General features: G+C 53.4%; 10 protein-coding genes across 10 annotated transcripts; 7 read left to right on the top strand and 3 right to left on the bottom strand.

The window, feature by feature from the left end:
• Positions 1–733: 733 nt before the first annotated feature.
• LY79DRAFT_586569 (uncharacterized protein) lies at positions 734–2301 on the bottom strand (the record flags this gene model as incomplete). The annotated part of the gene is made up of 3 exons (XM_060560657.1): positions 734–757; positions 946–1745; positions 1836–2301. 3 exons carry the CDS (start codon positions 2299–2301, stop codon positions 734–736), a joined length of 1290 nt encoding a protein of 429 aa, XP_060419800.1.
• Positions 2302–2611: 310 nt separating this feature from the next.
• LY79DRAFT_209397 (uncharacterized protein) lies at positions 2612–3596 on the top strand. Its single transcript, XM_060551525.1, has 2 exons — positions 2612–2769; positions 2844–3596. Exons 1-2 carry the CDS (start codon positions 2718–2720, stop codon positions 3275–3277), a joined length of 486 nt encoding a protein of 161 aa, XP_060419799.1. The 5' UTR covers positions 2612–2717; the 3' UTR covers positions 3278–3596.
• Positions 3597–7017: 3421 nt separating this feature from the next.
• Positions 7018–7899, top strand: LY79DRAFT_505404 (uncharacterized protein; the record flags this gene model as incomplete). The annotated part of the gene is made up of 1 exon (XM_060553620.1): positions 7018–7899. One exon carries the CDS (start codon positions 7018–7020, stop codon positions 7897–7899), a length of 882 nt encoding a protein of 293 aa, XP_060419798.1.
• A 1747-nt stretch (positions 7900–9646) lies between these two features.
• Positions 9647–11662, top strand: LY79DRAFT_537078 (carboxylesterase). Its single transcript, XM_060556649.1, has one exon. The coding sequence runs from the start codon at positions 9771–9773 to the stop codon at positions 11394–11396; it is 1626 nt and encodes a 541-aa protein (XP_060419797.1). The 5' UTR covers positions 9647–9770; the 3' UTR covers positions 11397–11662.
• Positions 11663–11808: 146 nt separating this feature from the next.
• On the top strand, positions 11809–14544 carry LY79DRAFT_537068 (uncharacterized protein). The gene is made up of 4 exons (XM_060556648.1): positions 11809–12398; positions 12451–12964; positions 13038–13114; positions 13162–14544. The coding sequence occupies exons 1-4, from the start codon at positions 11977–11979 to the stop codon at positions 14231–14233; spliced, it is 2085 nt and encodes a 694-aa protein (XP_060419796.1). The 5' UTR covers positions 11809–11976; the 3' UTR covers positions 14234–14544.
• A 149-nt stretch (positions 14545–14693) lies between these two features.
• Positions 14694–16679, bottom strand: LY79DRAFT_505455 (uncharacterized protein; the record flags this gene model as incomplete). Its single annotated transcript, XM_060553625.1, has 2 exons — positions 14694–16458; positions 16513–16679. 2 exons carry the CDS (start codon positions 16677–16679, stop codon positions 14694–14696), a joined length of 1932 nt encoding a protein of 643 aa, XP_060419795.1.
• Positions 16680–17255: 576 nt separating this feature from the next.
• On the top strand, positions 17256–18160 carry LY79DRAFT_537065 (uncharacterized protein). The gene is made up of 2 exons (XM_060556647.1): positions 17256–17476; positions 17554–18160. Exons 1-2 carry the CDS (start codon positions 17389–17391, stop codon positions 18087–18089), a joined length of 624 nt encoding a protein of 207 aa, XP_060419794.1. The 5' UTR covers positions 17256–17388; the 3' UTR covers positions 18090–18160.
• Positions 18161–19137, bottom strand: LY79DRAFT_537064 (pre-mRNA-splicing factor CWC21). The gene is given in 3 exon segments (XM_060556646.1): positions 18161–18659; positions 18722–18813; positions 18825–19137. 3 exon segments carry the CDS (start codon positions 18951–18953, stop codon positions 18371–18373), a joined length of 510 nt encoding a protein of 169 aa, XP_060419793.1. The 5' UTR covers positions 18954–19137; the 3' UTR covers positions 18161–18370.
• Positions 19138–19261: 124 nt separating this feature from the next.
• Positions 19262–21052, top strand: LY79DRAFT_537063 (D123-domain-containing protein). Its single transcript, XM_060556645.1, has one exon. It carries the CDS (start codon positions 19415–19417, stop codon positions 20684–20686), a length of 1272 nt encoding a protein of 423 aa, XP_060419792.1. The 5' UTR covers positions 19262–19414; the 3' UTR covers positions 20687–21052.
• A 283-nt stretch (positions 21053–21335) lies between these two features.
• LY79DRAFT_575668 (uncharacterized protein) lies at positions 21336–22531 on the top strand (the record flags this gene model as incomplete). The annotated part of the gene is made up of 2 exons (XM_060559724.1): positions 21336–22074; positions 22149–22531. The coding sequence occupies 2 exons, from the start codon at positions 21336–21338 to the stop codon at positions 22529–22531; spliced, it is 1122 nt and encodes a 373-aa protein (XP_060419791.1).
• Positions 22532–25223: the final 2692 nt, after the last annotated feature.

Here is a 25223-nt window from a genome sequence, read left to right as displayed (position 1 = left end):
TTTCCCGTCTGATGAGCATAGCTAGACTTCCCGGTTGAACCAATGACAGTCAGCCCAGCCATCGTCATTGGCTGCCATTCGCCCACGTTTGCCAAGCAGACTCCTCCCTTTTGCATGCGGTCCTACGCCTCGCTGCAATGTCGTCGAGTCGTCTGGAGCTCCGTACGCCTCACGTCGGGCATACACGGTATATGCAGTCGTCCCTCACAGCTTCTATTAGGCACGAAGCGCAAGTAGACCCCGCCTGTCTGCGATTACTTATGAGAGCCCATATCTTCCATGTTCCTGGAGTTGTGCTACCTTGGCGTCTCTGCATCGGCTCGTTCTTTTTTTCACAGTACCTATGCGCGGACAAATGACATGTTGTACAAGAACCTGCTTCTTCGGCTCTGATCCTTCAACATGAGACCAAAGCTTACACAAAACGCATTGGCAACCAGATTGTTTATTCAGAGGTAATGTATTGACATGGTTGATGACGTTATTGCTAACCAAAGACCTGCTTCGCCACCGATAACATTCTCGAGTTACAACACGAAGAGGAAAGATCATGTACGGCACACTATACTAGTTATATCTTACTCGAGCGAAGGCTTCCTTCCGCCCAGCTCGTCCAAGAGGTTCAAAAGGATTCTCAGGTAGTATCCGCGCTCCACGCTCCTGCCGCCTCATGTATCTCCGAGCTTCCATCTCCTCGAATGTTTCTTCCGGACCTTCTCGGAAAAGAGCTCCCTTATCCAGTGAAGAACGACAGAATCTTGTTTCCAAACACCGACGATTGTGCGCGTCAGCCTCTCTCTTCTCAGCAGCCAACTCCTTTTCCCTTTCAAGCCTCATCTCGTCGAGAATTCGCAACCTTCCCACGCCATTCAAATCATCCTCATGTCTTTGACGAACGACTTCTTCTGAATCAACAACACGGAAGCTAGGACGTCTATGGATCACCCGAGGCGGCAACGTGCTCTGGCGACGAAGACCGAGATCATTGAACAGCTCGAGATCGTCCAGCTCATGACCGTGCGCTCTTTCCGCTATCCGCCGGGGCTGAAGGGTTTCGTACTCAAGACGGTTGACAGCGCCAGGCATTGGTGAAGGCGCCAGTGGTGGCGGGACCGGCATCAAACCTCCCCGCGGCGTGTCGCTGTCGAGAATGTAATGCTCGTTGTCTTTGGTGTGATGACGAGATGGGACACCGTAATCCTCGGGGCGGTCGTGATAGCGACGACGGTCGTGGCTGTGGCTGCGGCTACGGTTTCTGCCACGGCTGCGGCCGCGACTGCGACGGCGACGGCGGCCGTGTCTACCGGAATCTGAGGACCCAGTTACAGACGACTCTGGCGTCAGCTCCGAATCGCTGAAGCTGTCATCCGTGTATGAACTCCGAGAACTCCTCGAATCTTGTGAGGAGACAGTGTACACTTTGGGTTTATTCCCCCTCCTCGGATCGTTCTCAATAACGTGGATCTTGGGCCCTTTGCCGCCAGCCGGCTGTTTTGGATTGGATGCAGGAGGGAGTTGGTGACGATTTTGCTGTTGATACGGCGGAGGACGTGGCATCGGCGGCTGCATCATGCGCCGTTCCAGATCTGCGTGTTGCTGTCGCATCGTGTTATAGCGATGTTGCTCTGCCAACAACTGCTGAGCCTGCTCATTTTGTCGCTGCTGATCTTCTAGTTTCCGTTTATGTTCGGCGTCTCTTTTGCGTTCTTTCAGAATAGCTGTGGCATCCTCTCCGTCGCGAGGCTCTCGTTTAAAATAGACCGTCAGTGCGATGGTTTCCAGCAAGTTTTTCTTCGACTTCTTTGTCTTCGACACAGTGACTTTTTTCGGCTCACGCCCCGCCATGTACTGACGGTATTCAACAGAGTCCTGGCTGAGCTTTCTGGTCTTGGAATCAATCTGCTGCAGAGTATAGCGGAACCTTTTGTCAAGATTGTGTGTTTCCAACTCGTTTTGGGCTTTCTCGATCTGACGTTGCTGTATCGCTGTAAGGTCCAGCTTTTTCTGCATGACGGATTTGCCCTCGTCGTTGAGCTGGCGGATGTTCCGAGTGATGGTTGGCTTGGAGAGGTCTCGAACCTCTGTCCGCGTCACGTTCTCCCAGGTCGGTTTAACGGGGTAGCCTTCATCGTCAATCTCATTTGCGTCGTTAACCTTTTCGAATCGATAGACGACATATTCAGATAGGGCTTCGCGCGCGTCGGCATCGGTCATACGCTCGCTGCGAAGGTCCGAACGTACAACAAGTCGCTTATGTCTGAGCTCTAATGGGATAACCTCGTTAGGGGGGGGGATCGGCATTGGTTGCGGCATTGGCTGCGGCATCACCACCGGGGCCACCACGGGAGCCGTCGGTCGTTGCATGATGCGATGAGGCGGAGCTGGTGCAGGAGCCCTAGGAGGTGGTGGAGGGGGCGGTGGGTGTGAGTTTCCTTGCGGTACCGATGCCCCTTGAGGGGGTCTTGGTGGACGAGGAGGGAGTTGGATGAAGGCGGCTTGGTTCATGTTAGCGAAGGGGCAGCGAAAGATCTTGAGCACGGATGATCTTTTTAGTGAAGTTAACAACAGGTAAGGATCGTTTTATAAGAATATCCCCCAAGGATAGTACTGCCTGTCAAGCTAAAGCGCAAAACCAGGAAGACGACAATTTTGCAGAACGACGCGTCCCGCTAACGAGAATCTGAGAGGGTTGTGCGTGGCCGCAACCCGAGACGTATATGGCCAAAGTGAGGCGAGCACAGTTCTTTTTGGGAGGGTGTATGAGACAAGGTGAGAAACAAGAGGGTGTGTTGTAGAAGCAGTCGTGTTGTCTTTTTGTCTTTGTTCCTGACGCCGGAACTCAGAATTTGACTCGGTCACGAGGACGGACTGGTCGACACTCACAGCCACAGTAACGCTTATCCCAACTGATTTCTCGAGGATATTGCAGACGCTATCGCCCAATGGCCTTCGGAACGAGCGCTTGAAATTCTGCCTATCGAGAAATGGAAACGGACAGGGGAATTTTAGGGGACACACCGAGAGAGGGTGCGATCTGTGTCATCGACGCAAAGAGGGAGCTGGCCTTCACCGCCAGAAATACGCAGCCTGCCTCCCATTACGCAACCTATCATCCAGCATGGCAAGCCACCACCGTCGCCGGTTGATACATCTTTCGCGAGGCAGCCATTTGCACCATCCTTGTCGTCTCGGTGAGATGGAGGGCATCGCCCAGCTAAGCGCCGCCTACGCCGCTGCTCACCGCCCGGCTCTCAAACGGCAATCTCCCTGGCTGTAACTCCAGCGAAAACCGTTTCCTGCTGGTGAAGGTCTCATGCCGGTCATCTGCCAGCTGTTTTAGGTCCGAGGCACTTCGAGATGGTCGAGTTCCTTGTAGCCGTGCAAGGTCCCAAACATAGACAGCACGACTTGGGTCAGCATGAGGTCGCCGTAACACCAGAGGCTAAGAGCAGCCGACTTCCAGGCTCTGCCGAACGCTTACCCCGCAACAGACTCCCGCGTCTTGCGTGAAATGACTTGACGGGCGGGAAGGAGGGTCGACCCGGACAGGTCAGGCGAACATTTTCTCAGAATGGTCCGCACACAGAACGAGGCAACCGACCTTTTGCCATCGGCATACAGATCCTCACCGAAACTACGCCGCAATTTGTTCGAGGTATGCGTGGAATCGCGTATTGTTCAGGGTGTCCAGCTGCTTGGGATGATCGACAAAGCAACGCAGCCTCACGCAATTTCGACAGTGCCCTGGCCCAATCGGGATTAGAATTCTTACACTTTCGCGGGTGTGCCGCCATCATCGACTCCAACTCGGCTCAACCACACGAATCCTTTCTCCTGTAGTGTCCAATTGGGAGGCAAACCGGGGTGTGCATCAAATGACCCGATAAGAATAGGCAGTATCATCAGCCTGCAGAATGAGGTTACTTGGCAGGACAACAACTGCTATAGCCAATCAAGTGAGCACGACACGATCGTACGGGCAAGAACATTGATTTTCCCCCTCGGTCATAGGATCCAAAATGCTACCTACGGACATCTGGGTATGTTGGTGTGTGGACAAATAAAAGGCGACTGCATTGGATCCGTCGTTCCAAGACACCAAGATTGCCCGTCATGGATATTCTGTGTTTTAGAGTCGGTGCCGTACTCGGCATCGTCAGGCGAACAGGGGTGTTGAAGGGGGGGGGGGGCTACAGTCTAGGTCGCTAGCCATATTGGAGTCCTTTCGAAAGCTTGTCGACGTCCCGTCTGACACGTCGATGGGAGGCCGCACAGATAAGAAGCTCACGCCGACTGTCACTGCGAAGTGCTGCCATACGACATGGCTGTTTCGTCATGTCTCGGTATTTCCTTTCCCTCTCAGAGGGTCGAGTTGAAAGCCTCCTTTGCTACAAGTATAGAGGTAGCCTGGATCGGACGAAATATTGAGACAGGAGTGCCATCTGGTCTCGGTTGTCATCGCAGAGCCGCACCTTAACTGACACTTATTTGGGCGATCTTGTAGCAGTTGGCAAGCACCAACCATGGAGGGCCCGACAGACTCGATTTCTCTTCTAGCTTATTTGCCGCCATCATTCACGAGACAGGGAATGCCTGTTCAAACAGCATGTCATCCAAGCTCCGAGGGTCTTTCGAGCGCCTAGACCATGACATGTCAACCGCTACACGACAATCATCATGCCCTGCCAGTCATCGTAGGCCCATCGACGTTACTCAACCCAGACTTCACGTTACACAGAGAATGTCTTGGTCTCTGTCCTAGGCTTCCCACTGCCAACAAAGCATACTGCCACGGCTCTCGTCTGCCAGGCAACGCTGAATATGCAGTAAATCGCCCGATAGGCGTTACAAGAGGCCTTTTGCTGCTCTCAGCTTCCTCTCTGCATGCATCCATCACAGAGCCGCCCGAGGCTAGAGGGCCTACCTTTCTCTCTCCCTGGTGCTTCTCATACGACTCATTGATCTAGAGGGTTTCCGTCTTGTCGCGGACATTTTGCCTTGCTCTACCGAGTCTATATCGTTCGGTTGTGTCACGGTCTATGACAGATTCATGGTCCCCCGCCGGATCCAGCGTCATCGTAGACCTGTATTGCGACCCAATGCTCAAAAGCCAGACAAGAGGCTGTTATTTGGCCTACAATCGGACGGGCCCCGGTTGGTGATCTTCGTTGACTAAATCAGAGCACCTAGAGCGTAACGATTAGTGTCTTCTCTTTGCACATCTCGAGCCTACTGTCTAACCTCCCACAGGTGCATGGCTCCTGGAGGGGGAGATATTTGGACGTGTTGGAGACCTGCAAGAAACAAATGGCTTTTGCCTTTTTCCACGCAGCAAGAAAAGCCCCTTTTCCGTGTCCATGTTCATCAAGGCTGGCCACACCGCTTCCGACAGAGCAGGCAAACCAAGCGAGACTAGAAGGATTTGCTGCACTTTGGGAGTTTGCCTTCTTTCTGTTCCGCCCCTCTTCTACACACGTCCGTCGAATGTGTAAGCTGCCTCGTTTCTTGGCTGGCACGGCTCGCGCATCATTGCAATTTGCACATCTCGTTGCACTTTTCTCTGCGTCCTCTCGCTCTTGGCTTTTGCGGTCAATGTATCTACGTGGTATTCGCGTATCGAGCATGCCGTCCGAAGCTTGTTTGTTGGGCTCTTGTACGTTTCACAAGGTCGTGGCAATGACTCTGTCGGCGTATTCCATCCGGTGAAACGACTGTGAGGTGTTGACGATCCGACAAGAGCCTGGAAGGTGAACATGGTTAGCCTGCCTTGCTTTGCTGGCTCGACACTTTGGCCTCGGCGGCCCCATCCAGGAATACTGCGTAGGGTTCGGTGGCATAGCTACGAAAGCCGCCTCGACATTATCTACTCCTCAGTCAGGAGACAAAACGCAGTAACCGACCCCTATAAAGCAATGCTTACCTACAATCAACTGGAAGCCCAGAAATTACGCATGGCTTCGGATATCACGATAATGAACAAGCTCTATGGACTTTGGACCTCACAGGACTCCGACTGGACACTGCATCATCTTTGTGTCACGAATTGTTCCCTGGCAAAGACTACTTCTTGGCCTTTTGGTAACATGACCCCATGGCAAGTTTCAGTGCCGGTTTTTGACAGAAACTCCGGATATTGAAACATCCTCCAACTGCTGTTTTCATTGTTCCAGTGGGTCAATAAAGTGTGTTTAGCTTCTTGCTTCGTCTGTACTACATTCGTCAGAATGCAGAATCTTTGTCACTCCGCGCTTGTTCATCCTGGACGCATGCTCCACCCTTCACCTGCTTGGACGCACTTAGCTAGTTCTCAAAATTAAGAATGCGCTCTCTCTTTCTCAACTCTGGCGGCTCCAGCTGAGAATGCCAACAAGTTTAAGTCGCATAATTCCCGCAACCTAGCCAACCGCGGGCAGGGAATATCAAAACTACACAGCCTTACGTACTTGAAGCTAGTTGAGGACCATCACCGGACTCCATCGTATATGCAGGCTTCACCGCGTCCAAGCGGAATGATAATTGTGTGAGCTACTCTGCCAGTTATGCACACTTCCAAGGCGGACTTTCAGTCAGGGATACGCGGCTTTCTTTGTCTCTGCTGTTGCACAAAGTACTGAGAGTGTAAGGGTATTCATCACCAGTGGTCGCTTATCCCTACTTTCCTGTGATGTAACTTCCTTGTCTTGTGCTCATAGTTGCTTGCTCCATCCCTTGGCCTTGTTCTTTATGCCTACTTGGAGGTAACGTTCCTGCTGTTCTACTATCTCACCTTCGTTTCAACCCTCCTGCCAGAGTATCGCTCCTCACCCCTTCCCTTTAACTGAGGCCAGCGAAAACTTTACTCTCGAGACCTCCATCGCCAAAAGAAAAATCTCACCTGAAACGTGACTGCGTATTTTTCACTCTCTTCATCTCTAATTCCTCTTCGTTACATGAACTAATCGGGGTGTTGTCGACCCTGGACGAGTAGGAAACATCCCTCCATAGGTATTCTCTATCACTACATCACCAACCTCCAATATGGCTATCATGACGGGTATCATTTCTGTCGCTGTGATGGCGCTTGCCGTCTTAGCCAACCCTGAGTCCGTTCACCAGGGCAATGGAGTCATTCGCGATGCTGCTTGCGGCTCCCTCTGCGCCTCCAGCGAGCCCCCATTTGACAATGCCATTTGCTACGAAGTCAAACTCGACAACGGCAAATGCAAGGCCGTCTTCATCAATTCAGAGGCTGGCAAGCTTGACTTCAACACGACCGATGATGCCATATCCGCCGGCATCGATGTCAAGCGCACCCAGGTCGACGCTGATGAGGGCAAGAGTAAGGGTGCTAGTGCCACTGGCGATACCAACAAGATCATCAAGGTACACGGATTCACAATCGGCAAGGGTACCACCACCACCCCAATCACCAAGCGTCTCTTTTTCGATCGTTCCGACATGGGCCAGAAGGTCTGCGATAGGCAGTCATCTGTCTGCTACGACCGCGGTCAGATGGCCAAGACCCAGGATTGCGAAGAGCTCCTCCTCTTTTGGAGCAAGACTCACGGCAAATGGGTCATCTCGGACCGCGATATCGTTGGAAGATTTTGGATCGAGCTGATGGCGAGCGACAGTTGCGTCTTTGCTGTCGGTCGCCCTGGCGCTGAAATCCACATCAACCCTATCAATGACAAAGAAACCTCCCTCGGCGACCTTGACATCGTTGGTATACTCACGCAGAGCATCGCTGGCTGCGGCAAGAGTGGTGGAATGGAGGCCAGGGGTGTGATTCAGTGCAACCCTTTTGACCTTGTGTTCTGGGTCGTCGGCAAGGGCAGCTTCGACTGTTGCAGGGGCGACAACCCTCCGGGCAAGAGCACTGGTAAAACTTGGATTGCAAGGTCTAGTGGTGATGTGTGAGCCCCTTGATCATTGGGAGGCTTGCGGTCAGCATCTCGAAGGTCGGAGTGGCATCAGGGGAAACTAGGTCTAAACTCTGGCTCAAATGGAGCCATCCGGTAGGGGAAGGAGGGGAAGACATCCTTTGAAACTACAATAATCGGTATAAGTTACAGACATCAGACACTCGTTCCTGTGGTTCATCAGGCAGAATGCCCGTTTGTTTGTAGTCATGACATGTTGGAAAGTGTGGTGACAGCTTTTATGTTGAACTTCCATCCTCACCTTTCACACTCGTGAGTCATGGTTAGGCTTTTCCCCTTCTTCTCATTGCTTCCAAACTCCTTCGAAACAGATCCCTTTTAGGGATCTAGATTTTCATTCGAAAGATGACTCGTCGACGGGACATATTGTTGAAGTCAGCGCGCCGCCGTCGCAAAAGTATAATGACATAGAATGACCAAACAGCAGTGCATAGAAGGTATAGAAACCGGAATGCTCCCCGCTGTCGTTCATCTCACCAAGTACAATTCCACCTTGGCCAGGTTTTCCAAGTCCATGCCTACCAAGGCCCTTGGACGCTAGGAGGCCTGTTCGCCGCCCACGCCGCATCTATCTCAGTGAGCGACTGATAGAAGTAAATGCGACGGCGACTCCGATCACAAGGCTCGATAAATCTGTCACGCACGTATTGGGAGCTCGTCAATCGTGCCTCGCTCGAAGCTTGTCGTGACTGGCACATGTGGTTCGAGCGGCGGGCCGGGTGAACGAGCGTGCGAGCCACGCGAAAAGTCAAAGTTTTGAAACCTTTCCCGCCAGCTTCCTCCTGGCTCGGGTCAACGCATCGGCCTGCCGGCGGTCTATGCCGTCTGCTCGAACACCGCAGCGTGCCCGCGTCCGTTATGCTCCCCTAGTCAGAGGAAACGGGGTCCCCCTTCCGTTTCGCCTTGGTCCTGCGGTGCTCCCGGCACATCGAGCCCACGGTCCAGACATGGATTATACAGAGTTCTTAAGCTTCTTTGTGCGTATTGGCGATGAGCTTGGTCAGCTTGGATGGGTCGTTCTGGGGTGACCGGAGTCGAATGATCTGAACACTTTGCCGGACCGTGCCTGCTTTTTCTTCTCCCGTTCGCCTCCGCTACTTGGAGGATCCTTGGTCTTTCCCTTCACCGTTCATCCTCGGTGCAATTGAGAATCAGTTTGGATTGAGCTGAGTCGATGTTTAAGTTGAGCGGGTGTCCTTGTCCGTCTTCATAGGAGGGTTTGGCGCTACAACTCGTCCTCTCACTCTTGCAGCCCAGATCCTTCGAAGAAACCAAACAAATATACTGTCCCCTCTTTTGGTCATGCTTTCAGGTTGCTAGTCTTACCATTAGATTCATGATTGTATATATGAGTTCTGTTGTGTCTCTCGGCGACTTTAAGTAGTCATGCCAGTGGGAGCGCTCGCTCTAGTCGCCCTGCTAGCTGCAGCTGTTTCGTGTGCACCTTCAACTCAGGACCTGAGGACCGACATAAGCATTATTCGGGATAATGATCTGCTAGGTAAGTCACATAACGTGTCGTCATATATAGAAGTACTGTGATTCTGACGATAGTGGTTTTCAGACTCGAAAAGCCCTGCGGCGAACACCAGCGCTCTGTTTCTTCACAGCAAGATGTCGTTCAGTGAGGCGAAAGCTGCATGTGGTAAGCTCGGCGAGGAGTTGTGGGCCCCCGCTTCTGGGCCGAACGGCACTCAAAGAATTCTCTCCATACTCAACTATCAGAGGCCGGATAGTGACTTATCCGCAATATGGGTTGCCCCAAAAGACGGCGAGACCCCGACGACAATCAACTTGCAAGGCGATGTTTCCTCCGCTGATCCCTCCGCCACCAATCCGGTCTTCTGTATGCAAACGGCCCCATTCTCCAATGGCGTAAGTCAGGATAACACCGAACGGTGGCAGGTGGTCGTCCACTCCAACAACGAAGATGTTCTCGGCTTCCGGGACCGGAACAGTTTCCGGTTCCAGGGCATGCGGTTCGCAACCAAGCCAGAGCGCTTCGCATATCCCGAGATGTATCAGGGCTCCGGCGGCAATGCCACGGCCCTCGAGTTTGGCTCTCCCTGCTACCAGGGATTCGGCAGCGAAGACTGCCTCTACCTGAACGTTTACACGCCGTTTCTCCCGCGGAACAGAGGCGTCGACGCTGGGCTTCGACCAGTCATGTTCTGGATGCACGGCGGAGCCCTGACGAGCGGCTTTGGCAGCGACCCCCTGTTTGACGGCGGGAATCTGGCCTCTCGTGGCGATGTCGTCCTCGTCACAATCAACTACCGCCTCGGCACCCTGGGGTACTTGGCGCTTGACGACGGGGAGACCAACGGCAACTTCGGACTCGCGGATCAAATCCTGGCATTGGATTGGGTCCGGGAAAACATTCGAGATTTCGGCGGCGACCCCAGTAAGATCACCATCTTTGGCCAGTCCGCCGGTGCCGCTTCTGTCCGGGCAATGATGGCATCACCGAAAGCTGCTGGCAAGTTCGCGGCAGCAATACCTATGAGTAACCTGGGGGGTATGGCGTATGGGGAGTCGTACTCCAAGTATTACTCGATTGAGGAACAGCTGGAACTCGTAGGGAACGCCATACTTCGCACCACGAAGTGCACCAACGCAACATCCCAAGTCGAATGTCTTCGGAAAGTGCCTGTGGGAAGCCTTGGGGCTGGGGCGCGATATCTTGTCAACGACGGTGTCTATCTAACGACAGACGAGTTGTGTCTGAAGGGGAACCCATTGAATGTACATGTGCTCATGGGCATCGCATCCGAGGATGGCTTGCCGTTCTTGACCTTCCCGCGCAACAGAACAGTCGTCAACGACACACAGTGGCTCACATCCCAAGGCCTTCCGGCACCGCCTCCACGTCTTTTCCCTCCAATAGAAACGAAGAACAAGACCCGGGCGGCGTTTGGTGTAGGCGCCCAGCTAGCAACCGACGCCATGTTCCGCTGCATAGACCAGGCGACTGTCTTCGCAGGCCTGGACAGCGGCGTGCTCGGGTCCAAAGTCTACTACTACGAGCTCGAGAGGACGTACCAGACGCCAGAGTGGCCCAAGATCGACCTCTGCCAGGCACCCAAGTCGGAGGCACACCCCGCAGGAGACCCCGAATCGCCCGTCGACAACCTGCGGTGCCACTCGGGCGAGCTGCTGCCGGTGTTTGGCAATATCGTGCGCCAGGAAAACCCGCTGCGCGACGAGTATGATTTGCCCTGGGAGCAGTACCTTCTCGACGCGTTCACGTCGTTCGCGAGAACGTACGATCCGAATCCGGAAAGGGGATTCCTCGAAGCGAGGGGGTTTGAGAGCACACTGAGGGCGCAGGAGCAATCGCTATGGGAGCCGGCCGTCAAGGGCGAGATGAAGATGAGGAGGATCTACTGGCCTGTGGAGGGTGATATGATGAGGGACTTCAAGGATCTCGAGCAGTGTAAGTTTCTGGGGCTGCCACTTGATTACTACATTTGAGTACACATTTGGAAATCCTACAAAACAGATGCAGATATGTATTTCCTGGATCTAGATAATTCGACAGTCATATTTACTACATGTAACTAGATGATGTTTAAAATGTCTATGTTTCAGTCTTATTCGTCACTTTAGTCTCTCATCGATAACAGGATCTCGACCAAAATTCTTCCTTTGCTCTCAGTCAAAGCCAGTAATGCGTGAAGGCCCAAGGATTCGATTGGGCTGGCCAGGCAGGTCTTGTTTACATGGGAGATCGGGACTCTATGCCTCTCTAATTTATCGGAAAAGGCATGATTGGATGAAGATAGGAAATAAGTACTCTTGGGCTTGCATTGAGTAAGCATGGCTGTGGAGGAGATATCTAAAGACGGGCCAAATTGGGCCGCGCATCAGCTGCCTGATGCAGGCTCGGAGGGGTAAACCTGCACAGCCTTTCTGCGCATGAGCATCAGGTTCAGTGTTCCGTTTTCTCCTCTACTTCTCCTGACTATTAGGCTTCCGTCTCCACGACCCATCATTTTGTCAATCAAAACCCGTGCGATTCGGATTCTTATCACGGGGCATCTGACTGCTGGCGATGGAGGCTGCAATCGGAGTCATCGGACTCTCATTGCAGCTTATCGATTCAGCCGTGAAGGTGAAGCGGGCCATCAATAACTACCGGTCTGCCTCGACAGAAATCCATCGGTTAGCAATCAAAATCGAACGAGTAGAGGCAGTATGCGGTGCTATCAAGAAAAGCCTCGAGGGTGGGCCTTCGACACGGCGATGCTCCGATCTCATCGAAACCTGGGGTGTTTGTGTGCTGAGGAGCGTCCAGTCGACGCTTGCAGAGCTTCACGACATAATCGCCAAGCTTGAAAAGAAGGCAGCGAAGAAGAGAGTAGTGAATGCTGCGGGTATGGCCTTCTTGCTGGAGAAGGACGACATAACGCGCCTGAGCAAGTGTCTTGACGAAGACCTGAATCATTTACAACATATGATGATGACCGAAATGTTGTGCGTCTCTGAGATTCATGCTTCACAAGTCTTTTGCTGACCTCAGAGTTAGCTCTCAATGCAATATCGTCCAACAGTTGGTCTTTGACCAGTCCACCGCACAGGTTGCATCTTCAATAGAAGGCCTGGCAACTTCTTTGACTTGCCCCGAGTCTTGCACCACTGTATCATCTGCCGAGCCAAGCGTAACAAAAACCGTCACTACAAGCAACCGAAAGATCATTAGCGCATACGGTTTCCACGGCCAAGCACAGAGCGTCAGAATCATCAGAAAATCTCGTTGGCAAAACAACAGGGAGACGACGACGTCAAAAGAGGTTAAGACGTATGCTTTCGGTCTCAGTGGCATTTCCTACAGAGTGGAGTTCCACTGGCATCTCAGCATGGCGAGCCCAGTGGTATATGCCATGAACATTCGACACGTCATCTCGAGAACAACAGATCCAAGGCTTTTAAATGACATAAAGGATGCCATGTGTGATGGCAATTTACAAGCGTTGCAGGGTATGCTTTCCGCTGGAAGGCTTACACTGAGTTCTCTGTGCGGAAAAAGGACTCTGTTCGAGGTGAATTTGCTTTAATTTCGATAGTCTTTCATGCTATTGGCGCCGAATGCTGTCTGACCGATATTTGATACAGATGGCAGTCATTGCCAACCAGCCTGACGTTTGCCGTTTCCTTGCTCAACAGAACAGCAGGCTATGCACAGATGAGCAGTGGGTCCGATAGTTTCTGGTTTGACTTAGGCTAACAGGATGCTCAGGCTTTGTAGACCCGATGATGATCCCGGATATTCGGTGTACCTTTTGGAGCCTTTGGAGATTCGCCGTCGTGTCTTTGAGATTGATGACATAGTCCAATTCAACCAGGCATCCCAGGTCTCAAGGTTTCGACTCTTGGCCTTTCAATTGAGAGACATTCGGTCTTTAATCGAATTGTACCATCGATTTGACAAACCGGCTCTAGACCCCACTGAGAAAAAAGACTTTGTCAACGCCGCTTGGGACGCCGTTGTATATTGTTTGACATTCACGTACGGTGATATAGATAATATTCTTCAGTTTCCAGATGATGAAAGTATAGGGCTTTCAATAGGACTTTTTGTTGAGTTGATTGACGAGGGTGTTGACGTACATAGACTTGTCAGTTTTGACTTTCATCTTTCCGAAACGAAAGAGGGCCGGTACACCGCACTGTACAAGATCCTCACCGCCTACGATTGCCACCGAAATGTCGAGTTGAATTTATCATGCTGGTTAAGGATGCTCCAGGCGAGCCGAATCGGCATGTATGGGTATATAGAGCGCGAAACTGCTTTCTGTCGGTCTCTTTGGGGTATTCGTCCATGGGGATGGAGAGGACCATTGAGTACGAAAGTGATTGAAGGTTTCGAAATCCCCTTCTGGCACCGATTCGTCGATCCGCTCGGCAAAGCCTACGAAGTCAGACACGAGTTCAGAAACTGGGGTCGTCTTGACCCAAATATGAGACTCTTATGGTATGGAGCCCATGGATTCCTGGAAAAGCTGATAACGGAAGACCATCAGCTGCACATTACAATGAAGGGACGCGAGATGGCTCTGGCAGTACAGGATGATTGGCCATTTGAGTATTCTTTTGTCCAGATTCCTAACCTGACTTACCTGAATCAATTACAAGATTTCGGGCTTTCGGCAAAGGACCAACGAAACATTGAGAGGTCATATTTATACGCCAGGGAACTCATAAAGAGCAGGTTTGAGAGAAGGCAGATGAGGAAACTCTACAAGTCTGGCTGCCTGAAGAGAGAGAAACATATACTAAGAGTACCGGGAGCTTGGCCGAGCTTGGAATAGTAGGCTTGGGTCAGACGGCCATACACATGAACGAACATACATCGAGATCTTCCATATACTCTTCAATGCAGCAGGACGTTGGACAATAGCGTTACCGGAATACAAGGCGACTGCAGCTGAATGGCACACTATAATTCGTCAAACTTGTCAACACGATTTCAGCTCAACAACAATGGTTGATATCAGCAACGCAGTTTTTTCTTTTTGTTGGGCGCGCCAGGATGCTTTAGAAATTTTAGCAACAAGTGGCGGGTTGGAACGCCAGTCCGACGGGGGAAAGGTGACACAGCCTCCAATGAGCAGCAACACAATCTCCATTTATTAAATAATATCTACTTCGCTTGATGTTTCCGTCATCTTATGGTATAAGTAAGGCAAACAAGCTGAGTTTTTGCATACTGAGCCTCCTGTTGCGCCTTATACAGAAATGAAACGATCTTCCACCCGTGCCGCGCATAACTTATCGCGGGACGTTGGGCAGCGGCCTCGGTCCGACGATTTGTCTGCGGCCCGCCCCAATTCCCTGGGCTCCCTTGTTCTGGTTGTCTCCACCAGTGTATCCGGACCACTGGCTGACGTCCCAGCGACCTCCAATGCCACCGCCGATGCCGTCCACACCGTTTCCGGTAGGAACCGCCCGAGCCGTCTCTTTCTGGGCCTCTTCCCACTCACGCTGACGTTCACGCTCCATCTCCATTTCGCGTTCGAGTAGCGACTTGGACGCCCATCCACCTGCCTTGGTCTTGTTCTGGCTTTGAGCACGTCGGCGATCCTCGGCATCTTGCTCTGCAGTGGCACTCAGCTCCCGAGAGTAAGTTTGTTTGGCGGCAAGTGGGGCCGGCGCGGCGTTGTTAGCGAGGAACCGGTCGGTCCGGCTTGGTGGGGGCTGATTCGCCGCCTTGTAAGCGGCAGGATCCGGAAGAGGTCGGCCGCCCGTTGTGTGAGCCACGACCTTTTGAGGCGGTTTAGAGACTGTCATCGGATCCGGAAGGGGCCTCGGGGATCTCGGAGGCAGTGCGGGATGCTCGTCGTCCTGCGCATCCTGGTGCTGAGACCATGCAGTCTGAAGCACCTCCCGCTCGTTTTTGGACCACGAGTCTTGGCGACTAGGGGCTCCGTCGGACGGCCGGCTCCTAGACCTAAGCCGGGCCTTGGGATCATTAGTAGCGGCAAGTGTCCTGCCCGTCCGACCTTGGCGCTCAAGCTCATATCGCCTCTCACGTTCTCGGGCTTCTTCGAGCTCCTTCTCCAGCTCAGCGATCCGGTCAGCCCCGGTCTTTTGGGGCTTGATGGCTTGCTCCGACTGGTATTGACTGAGAAATTGTCCCCGTAGGCGGGCATCGCTCTTGCTTCTGGCGCGGCTCCGTTCCTCTGCTAAGCGGGCTTCGGCTTCGGCTTCCTCCTTGCGGCGCTTCTCTTCCGTCAGCTTCCACATGCGCTCTTCCTCTTCCCATTGACGTCTTTCCTCATCAGCCTGCCGCTGCTTCTCTTCCACAAGACGCTGGATCTCCTGCTCTTCCCGCAAGCGAGCCTCGCGCTCAAGCTCTTCCTCTTTCTGACGTCTAAGCTCCGCCATCTGTTGTCGCTGACGTTCCTCTTCAGCTTCTTTCTCTTTCCGCCGCTTTTCCTTATCGGCCAAGGTTGGGACAGAGGGGCCAGCACTAGTGATCTGCCTCCGGCTTCCGAACGATATGCCCAGGTTTCCTTGGCTGGCACCGCCCATGTAGCCATATTGAGCGATGTTCCATGCTGGAGAGGTGGCACCCTCGTGTTCCTTTCTACTCCAGCTGCTAACGGGAGACGTAGGCTTAGTCGGGCTCCATCTTCCCGACCCTGAGTCTCCCGTCTTGGAACTGGTCAGGTTAGGCCGAGGGGAGCCAAATCCAGACGCATTCGAAAACCCACGCGATCGCGTAGGGGAAGGGGTTCCGCGTCCAGTGGCTTGAGGACTCATCACTCCGCGACTTTTGGAGCCGATCGGTGAGGCGAATTTGGATGGGTTCGCTGCGTGTGCGGCACGACTGAAGGCGCCTAGGCATTGCAATACTTGGGCCGGGTCTTTTTGCTCGAACAGATCGACGGTAAGGAAGACATCGTGGTCCTGCAGGTTAAGAGGGGGCTCTTTACAGGCGCGTAGAAAGTGCGAAATGTTTTCCATCTGAACGAAAGGCATCGCTGACTTCTTGAACTTGACGCCAGGCGGAGGTACCGCAAGGTTGATCAATCTGGAGCATCATCTGTCAATAACGGCAACTATTGACGGATAGCAGTTGACCTACTTGCACAGCGCAACACCATCTTTCAGTCCCTCAAGGAGATCGCCGGAAGGCAGTCTCTCTCCCAGAACGCCCTCGATCCAGGTACTGACTTCTTTCGCTGCAGCAGGTGTATACTTGTCGAGGCGCAATTTGCGCAAGTCCTTGTCTAAGGACGTTACTGATGCCATTTTGAATCTTGGTATGTGTTATCAATGAGAGAATCAATGGCGGATCGGGGCGATTCGGCGTTTATGAGTCGAGGGGCTTCGCAGTTGATTTCGTAGTATGCGTTTCAGTGATGCAGCGTTTGGACGCTGACGTCGGCGGGGGTCGACGCTGACTGAGTTGGAGTTGAGGGAACGAACGCTGGGGATGCAGCCGATTTGCGCGTGCGTAAGACGTGTCTCGGATGTTCGCGACGATTACGCTGATGGTCGTTTCTTGGTCGCTCGAGAGGACAGCCGGAAGGGAAATTCAATGTTCTGCAGGAGGAAACTAGGCAGTCGGGTGGCAGGTCGTAATGATTGAATACCAGGCGAAGACAGGTCGTGGTGGGGAAGATTTAATTGTTTATGCATCTCGCGCTGGCGGGAACCTGGGATAAGGTGACAGCGCCCAGGGTCCGGCTGGTGCGCCGCGGCCTTACGGAGTGACGTGTGCGGTGGTGGCTGGTGGGGTCAATGTAACTCTCGTTCTTTGAAGGTTTGGCTTGCGCCTATAGGAAAAAATACGTGGCTGAAGATAAGATATCCATTCCTCGGCCAAATTTCCCGTGGCGGTGCAAATTATCCAAGGTTGACCTCATTACTTTTCTAGAATCTAGTGAGCTTCGCGTTTTGAAGCCATGGGTTCCTGAACGTCGATATTTTCCCCCAACCCCCATACAAAACGGTGCAGATGTCTCCGACACGGATATCACCCCTTCTGGAGGCTTGGTACAAGTGGAAGTCGCTCAGACTACCATGGCGCAAGCGCTTCCTCGTTGGTACGGTTCCAACTTCTGCCTCCCCTCACCCCCCTCTGTAGATATATGACCGGGGAGACTAATAAGCTCGGTTCTAGGCCGTGACCTACAGGGTTACACATTTTGGGAGTTTCGAGAGACCCGCGGCAATGAACCTGGCCGCTTCCGCCGCATCGTCAAGTATCCGCGATCCGTCTATCTGTCCGACGTCAAGGTATCACCGTTGTGGCATCAGTGGTTGAGGCACACCCGACAAGAGCCCCCGACGCTCGAAGAACAATCGCGCGAGGCCTTCCGACAGGAGCGCATGAAAGTGTTAGCAGCGCAGGCGGATGCCAGATGGGAGGCAAAGCCTAGGTTGACGGATGCTCCGGGGCAGCAGACAGGTCAGCGTTTGCCATCATTCAACACTGCGCATACCCAACCCATTGCGCCGGAACTGGAGGCGACGAACCCGACCACGAAGGCGAGCGCACCCGAGACAGTATTGCCGCAGTCTGACAAGCCGGCCGAGCCGGCTCAGCCTGCAAACGAGACGAAGAACAAGTACGGAAAGGACCCTTGGGCGAAAGCTCGAGGGCCGAGTGAGGATTGGCAGCCAGAGACGTGGGTGCCACCTGCAGGAAAGAAATAAATGGCTTATATGACAGCTTCGCGTCTGTATACTACTAGAAGACTGAATGAACCTCCGCACATGTACCAACAATTCAACATGAGTCTATTTGCTGCCAAGTTCGATGTGTCGAGCCGTCTTCTTAGCGACTTGGTATCAGTACGAACCAGTGTCGCAGCGGCGCCACGCTCGTCTGCCTGTGACGTCGTAAACAAACGCCTGAACGCCCATCCCATGCCAATCCGTACCCAAAACCCAGGCGCTACATATCTTAGCAGAAAATCTCTGACAGAATCGCGTGCCTAATCGGCGTCTTCCCTCTGAGCCTCCTTTTCCAGGGAGCCCCGGAGTCTCTCCTCTTGTCTCTTCCAATGGCTGCCCTCTTCATAGTCTTTGCTTATTCTCAGAGCGCTACGTAATCTCTCGCTCTCCTTAATCTTAGCGTCGGCCATTTCGTGCACTTGATGGCTCTTGAAGTGCTTGCGTATGGGCCCGGCACCGCCGCCGCGGCTGTTCTTCTGTTTCTCTAGCTCGGCTAGTAGCTTCGCTCGCATCTCGTCGCATCGCTTCTCTACTTCTTCTTCGTCAAGACTAAATGGTTGGTCAGCACCATACCGATCGATGGCTAAAAGAGGCAAGCAAGATAAGCTTACCCTTCGTCTTCAAGTGTGTCGCGCAGATCGAGCACCTTAACCTCCACCTCGCGCTTGCGGTCGTGCTCTAATATTTCTTTATCGGGCTGTCGCTGCTTGTGACGGAGTGAGTCAGCGTCCTTGGGGGGTAGGGCGCGCCGTAGTCGCGCGGACGCATATGCGCGAGGTTGCGTTGGACATAGCCAGAAGTGCCACTGCCGCGAGGCGTTGAGAGACCGACGTTGTCAGACATGGCTTGTGAAATTGGGTATATTTTTTGTCCTTTGTGTGGGATCGAAGAAACAGTCACGATCTGTGTCTGCTGATCTTGAATCGACTTGGTGTTGGTGGGAAAACCGAGATGTATCCCGTACCTTGGAGCTGCACAAGACGTCACTGGCCCAGGGCGTTTGGCAGAGTGGTACGGACGACGTTCAGTCAGGCCACATAAGGCGGTGAGTTCGAGCGTAGAGTCAAGGCGCGGCAGAAAAGTTAGGACGGGTGGGATGATAGTGGGGTACTTTCATCTTTCGGCGATTGGAAGCCTCACTCACTAATTAAAAGAAGACTCATCGATATAAGTGAGAGCGGAAGAAATTTATTACTATACAAGGCCTCTGACGGAGATGCCAAGTTCCCAAATTTCGCCGACTAAGAACAACCGAAAATCTTCTTGATCAAACACAATTCTCAACCCGAGAAACTAGTTCCGTAATGCCGTCCCTCGAAGGTCTCACTGGGGGGCAGCCCACCCTGGACGCCATCAACAACGCCACTGCCCAAGACCCTGAAGAACTTACCTTTCCACCAGTGGCCAAGGAGCACATTCTGAACTGCTCGTACGATAGCTGGTTTCCCAAGTACCGGACAGTGTCAATCAGGTCGAGAATAATCAAGCTATCAGCCGACTTTGTCAAATACATTCGCGACGACGGCATCATCCTCGCTGACGAAGATAATGTTCTAGCTGAGGAAGACGAGGGGGAGTGGTCCGCCTCTTCGAACACAGCCGACGCACCAAGACGGAACCAGCGCCTCGAAGGGGATAGCTCAGATGACGAGCCCGAGGCCGACTCTCGGCCTCCGAATGAACGCTTTCCTGAAATCCACCAGGAGATCAAGGACATTATCAAGGAGCTGGGAGGCGCTGTTGCGCCCAAGCTGAACTGGTCCGCCCCGAAGGATGCAGCTTGGATTTCACCGCACCAGAACACGCTCAAGTGCACATCACCCAACGATATCTATCTCCTTCTTAAGAGCTCCAGTTTTGTCAGCCATGACTTGGAACACGCCTTCAAAGACACCGTCTCCTCGACCTCAAACAGACCTTTCCAGCCCGTCCTGGTTCTCAGACCGTTCTTCGCGCCCCACCCCGCGCTGGAGTTTCGTTGTTTCGTCAAGCACCGCGCTCTCATCGGTGTCTGCCAGCGGGACTGGAACTACTACCCGTTCCTCGACGGTCTCCGGCCTGCGCTGGTGTCCAAGATCACCGATTTCTTTGAGGACCGTCTGCGCTTCACATTTCCCGACGGATCCTTCATCTTCGACGTCTACGTGCCCGGCGATAGCAACTCACATGACGAGCTCGGCAAGGTGCGCCTTATTGACATCAACCCCTGGGCGCCGCGAACCGACAGTCTGCTCTTCAGCTGGGTCGAGCTGCTCGAGTTCAAGGTCCCGAAGCCGATACTGGGCTCCGTTGTGAACGAAGAAGAACAGCTTGAAGGCAGCGCTGCGGACGAGACGACAGACGAAGAAGATGCTGATGAACTGGTTCCTGAATTGAGGCTGGTTGAAAAGGATAACCCAGTTGCATTCAACTTCAGCACACCGCAGTACTCTGCGCATAAGCTGCCAAAGGAGGTTGTCGATACGAGTTTGTCAGGAGAAGGCGGGTTGAGGGAGTTTGTCCAGCGGTGGAAGGAAATGACTGAGGCTGATGGCGGCGGTGATGTCTGGGAGAATTCTGCCACAACCGAGGCGTGAGATGCGGGGTTGTATTCCAGCCGAGGAAACATCTAGCTGGAGTAGTCTAGAGGTGCGATCTCGCTTCGTGCCGAATAGCATCAATGGATATGCGCCAGTATGATGGGCCGAATAATTCCATCCCATCGTCGTCAAGCAACGGGGCCTGGGTGCTCCGAGCAGTTCCATCGAGTTGATCATGCCTGTGCATAACCTTGATGTAGCGGACTGAGAGTGCAGAGCGCAGAGCTCTACCACTGTATTCCATGGCGATCCGCTCACTGTACACATAAACAGTCTCGTTTTGCATGACAGCTAATAGTATAACAGCAGACGATCTTTGCGGTTTGTTCTTTCCGATGTATCTATCCATCTTCCGCAAAGAATACTCGCTTACATAAGACTCGGTAAGTGCTGGGACCAAAACATCTGGTCCGAGCTCCTACCTTCCATTCGTACCCGTAGCAGTTTGTGAGTGGAACCCGAGACAACCACCAGCTTCTTCCCGCTCAACAGCTCCTCCCGACCCCCCCAAACTCCTCATCACACACACCCCCTCCAGCTGACACCAGCTGTCCGCCCTCAACGCCACTCATCGTCAACTAGGTAGCTGGAGCTTCCTCGCCGTCCACCTCGATAAAACAGGAGCACCGCTCTGCTCGATTACCCCATGAGTGCCCGAGGCGGAAGCCGACCACCTCCTCGAGGCCGCCCAAACAAGGTGACGAAGCCTGCTGGAGGCCTCAAGCGCGACGCTCACGGCCGCCAGAGCCGTCACTCCTCCGTCGCCGCCGACCAGCTGGAGCAGCTAGCGCACGATGCAGAGGCCGAAGCTGATCACGAAGATGACGACGAGATAGCCGTCCCTCCACCTCCCGTTACGTCCTCCCATCATCAGAACCAGCACCAGCAGCATCAGCAGCACCATCATCCGAACCCCTTCGACCTCGCCGCCGCCGGCATTCTAGCCAACGGGCCTCCCGGCTCAGTGCCCGGGCCCGAGGCCGACATCCACCCCGATCTGCATAGCCTGCCGGCCCAGTTCGCCATGGAAGCCCCGATGGGTACTCATGGCGCCGGGGGCTTGTCCCGGACGGCCGAGGACCTCGCTTCTGAAAGCGGATACGGGCAACTGGTCATCGATAGTGCACTCGCCAAACGGCTGGCCAACAACGAGGGACAGCGGCTCGCGGTGCAGCGCCGCCAGGACCAGACTCTCAACCTGAAGAGAAGAAGCAACGTCGAAGCATTACTGGCTCACGTGTCGGGACAGGAAGCCCATAGTCCCTGTAAGAGCTGTCACAAGGGATACGGTCCTTGGAATGGGTGCGTGGTCGTCAGCGGCCAGATGTGTGGCAGCTGCGCCAACTGTTGGTTCAACGCGAGCGGCTCTCGCTGTTCTTTTCACGGTAAGCAGGAACCGAGGATACAACGAGTAGGTCCTCGAGAAAATATCGGATAACTAACAAGCTCTCCCACGCAGAAAACAACCTTCCTCAGCATATGCCAGCCATCCAGCTTCAGCCTGTGCCCCAGGTGTCTGCGAACACAAGTTTTGCCGGCACAGCGCCAATGGCTCCCGGCATGGCCCCCGCAGGCCCCAGCTTCGGGCAGCCTGGCGCCGACCCGACGGTTGCGCAGTTTGTCAAGGATGTACTGGACAGGGCCATGGCGGAAGCTCGGAGCGATAACCCACACGTGCGATTTCAGCTTCGGATCGAAACAGCGGCACGGCAGCTAGCTCTTGCTAGCGCCGAGTACGCCGAATTCCTCTCCCAGCAGGGAGGTCATGACCCGAGTCAGCATCCCGATCCAGAAAGTTCCGTTCCGGAGGCGGCGATGGGCGAGGGTGACAACGGGGCCTGAGAGGCTCTTGTCGACTTATCTTTGCCCTACCTTATCTCTGTTTCGTCATCCTGGTGTCAAAGTATAAAGAGATGGCACGACTCTTCAAATGGTGAGATACCATGGTATTTTTGCCTTCTATTCTGGCACAGCCAACTGCGGATGCCCGACTCGCCGTGCTCCATCTTGTGTCAGTCGAACCTGCGAGCATTACATGGCCCTTGTGTAGCTTCACCATCGCCGTGCCACATTGCATTTCGAGCAGGCAAAGCTTGTGTGCCTGACTTACTCTCTATAAGCTTCCCTTGGCACGTGCGTTGTGGAGCACAGTCTGGTATACGAATACAGAGAGAACGAAAGAGCAACATTATGAAACAGAACACAAAGGGAACTCAGGGTTTCCCCTAGGCAGAGAATAGAGAGCAGGCATACAGCCAGAATACAGGATGGGCACCACAAAGCGACACAGCCACCCAAGGTCATGCGGACATCAGAGGGCTACAGTTGTCTGGTTTGGCTCAGGCACACAAGGTGTGATGGCCTGCAGCTACCATGAGACAAGGTTGGCGGGCTCGTTAGTATGCGTACACATACACACATACATACATACACACACACATGCACACATGCACACACGCACACACACAGATAGATTGATACCAATAATCTCAATCCATCATCAACGTCCCCTCATTTGTATGACATCAGATCATTTATCGCGAACCAGTATATCTTACACCTGAAGATGGTGGCTGGCTGTTGTGTCTCCTTTCAGGAAGTCTCCTGGTTTGCGGCATTCCGGGCTGGAGCTGTCCTTCCTGGATCGGGACGCAGTGGCCACACAGCTAGAAAAGCCTGGGAAGGCAAGGGGGCGTATTGGCATCTTTGCAATACTACCTACATTGCAGATATCAGCCAGAGCTGGGGTGTAGACGGGAGTGTCCCAGGACCTGTTCGGTCCATCAGCCCCTGTTGCGGAAAGCAATGAACCGTCTACTACTATCTGTACCCAATCAGGCCATATATGCTTCATCGTCACAGCCGAGGCTCTTGTGCGCTCTCTATACGCCTGCCTGGTGCGCCAGCTGTGGTGAACTTGCATGATGTCTTGAAAGTGGCCACTTATCCCGCTCAAAACCGAGAGACATATAATATAGGAACACCTACCACATAAGCGTGGTATGTGCCCTCCCGCTCCTTGTGTCAAACCAGCCCCCATGTTGCAAGCTGTGTCTGTTGTCACCTTTGCCAGACATTTGGCTCACTCGGGGACAGCCAGACATGTACTGCAGCCCGGTCGCCAACAATGTGCTCTTGGGCCGGGAGAACAGTATGTATGTAGGTACACACGCGCGCGCGCGCGCGTGCAAGTGTTCCGACACCTCGCCCACCTTATCATCCTATTCCATGGAGCCAGCACCCAATTATCTCCAGAGCCCGTGACTAGGAACCCTTCAAACCCCAGTTGAAAAAGAATAAAAAGAAAAAAACCTTGGGAGTCATTCGCCGCCTATCCTTCACCCTGTTGCCGGTTTGCTGGCGAAGGAGGGGTCTCAAAAGCTACTTCTACACACAGACACCCTCGTCGTCTGTCAGCCACCCAAAAGTTTCACCCTTCAACGTCTTTCAGTCCCAGGACGAGAACGGGGGGGGCGCACAGGCGGCCCATGGAATTCAAAGCGGCCACCCGAATGGGGCAGGCACGACAATCCCACACTGTGAAAGAGCGATGTTGGGACTACGCAGGAAACGGAAACGGCCGGTATCTTTCTCGTCCAGCCACAGCCTTTGTCTTGGCGATTTCTCCATGGGCAACAAATCCGGGCAGTCCAAGAAAACCAAGATCGTCCCGAAATCTCCGGCCCGTCTGGTCCTGGCAACCCGGCGAGCCGTCTCAGTTCCCAAACAATACAAGGCCCTCCGCCGCCCTGGCGAGATGAGAAGGGGATTAGGTGAAGAGCGACACCATGCAACCAGGCAAAAAAACAGTCAGTCTTGTGCATACCTAAAATGGAAGACCCCGGGGGGGGACTGTTAAACTAGCATACGATACCTGGTGCAAAAAAGCAACAAAAACGTCAGTAACGTGAACACAAACCACCCCCATTGGTCCGAAGCCCAGCCACCCTGCGACATGTTTGAGGACAAGAGGGGCAGACGGGGGGAGGGAGGTCATCAGCGTTCCCACAATGTATGGGCGAACGGACGGATGGGCACGTATTGTATAGTAGACTCTTCCTGGGTTCAGGCCCTACGTACGGAGTACACCTATAGTATAAACAGTCACGCTTTATTCCTGCCAGGTGTCTAGGAAGAGCGCAGTCACATGACAAAAGTCTGGGCTCACCCCGCCAGGGGGGAAGTTGGTGGTTGAGCCCAGACTTTTGTCAAGTAACTGTATGCACTTTCACTTCTTACTAATGTCAATCTAGAGGTACATCTCGGACGTTTAGCATACCGGTAGTACACACTCGAGTTCGTAAAATCCCAGCAGATGTGTAGATGGGACGAAATGATCCCGGCCCGACAGTAAACATTCCCCCCTCCCCTTCAATAACGTACGGTACAGATGTGCCGTATCCGCCCTTCGAACTAACTTACAGTACGGGAGACGGTGCTCGCCCTTCAAACAGCGCGCAATTTGGTGTTATCCTGCCCAAGGACCTGGCATCCTTGTTCAGCGGTCACTCCCAAGATTGATTTTCCCCATCAT

Source organism: Colletotrichum navitas, assembly GCF_030913465.1.
Source record: "Colletotrichum navitas strain CBS 125086 chromosome Unknown LY79scaffold_3, whole genome shotgun sequence".
In the NCBI taxonomy this organism is placed as follows: Eukaryota; Fungi; Ascomycota; class Sordariomycetes; order Glomerellales; family Glomerellaceae; genus Colletotrichum; species Colletotrichum navitas.
Note: the sequence above shows the minus strand (reverse complement) of the source record. Positions and strands in the feature narration are given on the sequence as shown.

Coding starts and splice junctions, on each gene's coding strand:
- LY79DRAFT_537065 (XM_060556647.1), top strand. CDS start 17,389: ATGTCTCCGACACGGATATCACCCCTTCTGGAGGCTTGGTACAAGTGG. Junction 17,477..17,553: donor GCGCAAGCGCTTCCTCGTTG/GTACGGTTCCAA, acceptor GCTCGGTTCTAG/GCCGTGACCTACAGGGTTAC.
- LY79DRAFT_537078 (XM_060556649.1), top strand. CDS start 9,771: ATGCAAACGGCCCCATTCTCCAATGGCGTAAGTCAGGATAACACCGAA.
- LY79DRAFT_537068 (XM_060556648.1), top strand. CDS start 11,977: ATGGAGGCTGCAATCGGAGTCATCGGACTCTCATTGCAGCTTATCGAT. Junction 12,399..12,450: donor ATGATGATGACCGAAATGTT/GTGCGTCTCTGA, acceptor CCTCAGAGTTAG/CTCTCAATGCAATATCGTCC. Junction 12,965..13,037: donor GAAAAAGGACTCTGTTCGAG/GTGAATTTGCTT, acceptor TATTTGATACAG/ATGGCAGTCATTGCCAACCA.
- LY79DRAFT_537064 (XM_060556646.1), bottom strand. CDS start 18,953: ATGTCTGACAACGTCGGTCTCTCAACGCCTCGCGGCAGTGGCACTTCT. Junction 18,660..18,721: donor GACACACTTGAAGACGAAGG/GTAAGCTTATCT, acceptor CCAACCATTTAG/TCTTGACGAAGAAGAAGTAG.
- LY79DRAFT_537063 (XM_060556645.1), top strand. CDS start 19,415: ATGCCGTCCCTCGAAGGTCTCACTGGGGGGCAGCCCACCCTGGACGCC.
- LY79DRAFT_209397 (XM_060551525.1), top strand. CDS start 2,718: ATGGCCAAAGTGAGGCGAGCACAGTTCTTTTTGGGAGGGTGTATGAGA. Junction 2,770..2,843: donor GGGAGGGTGTATGAGACAAG/GTGAGAAACAAG, acceptor GCCGGAACTCAG/AATTTGACTCGGTCACGAGG.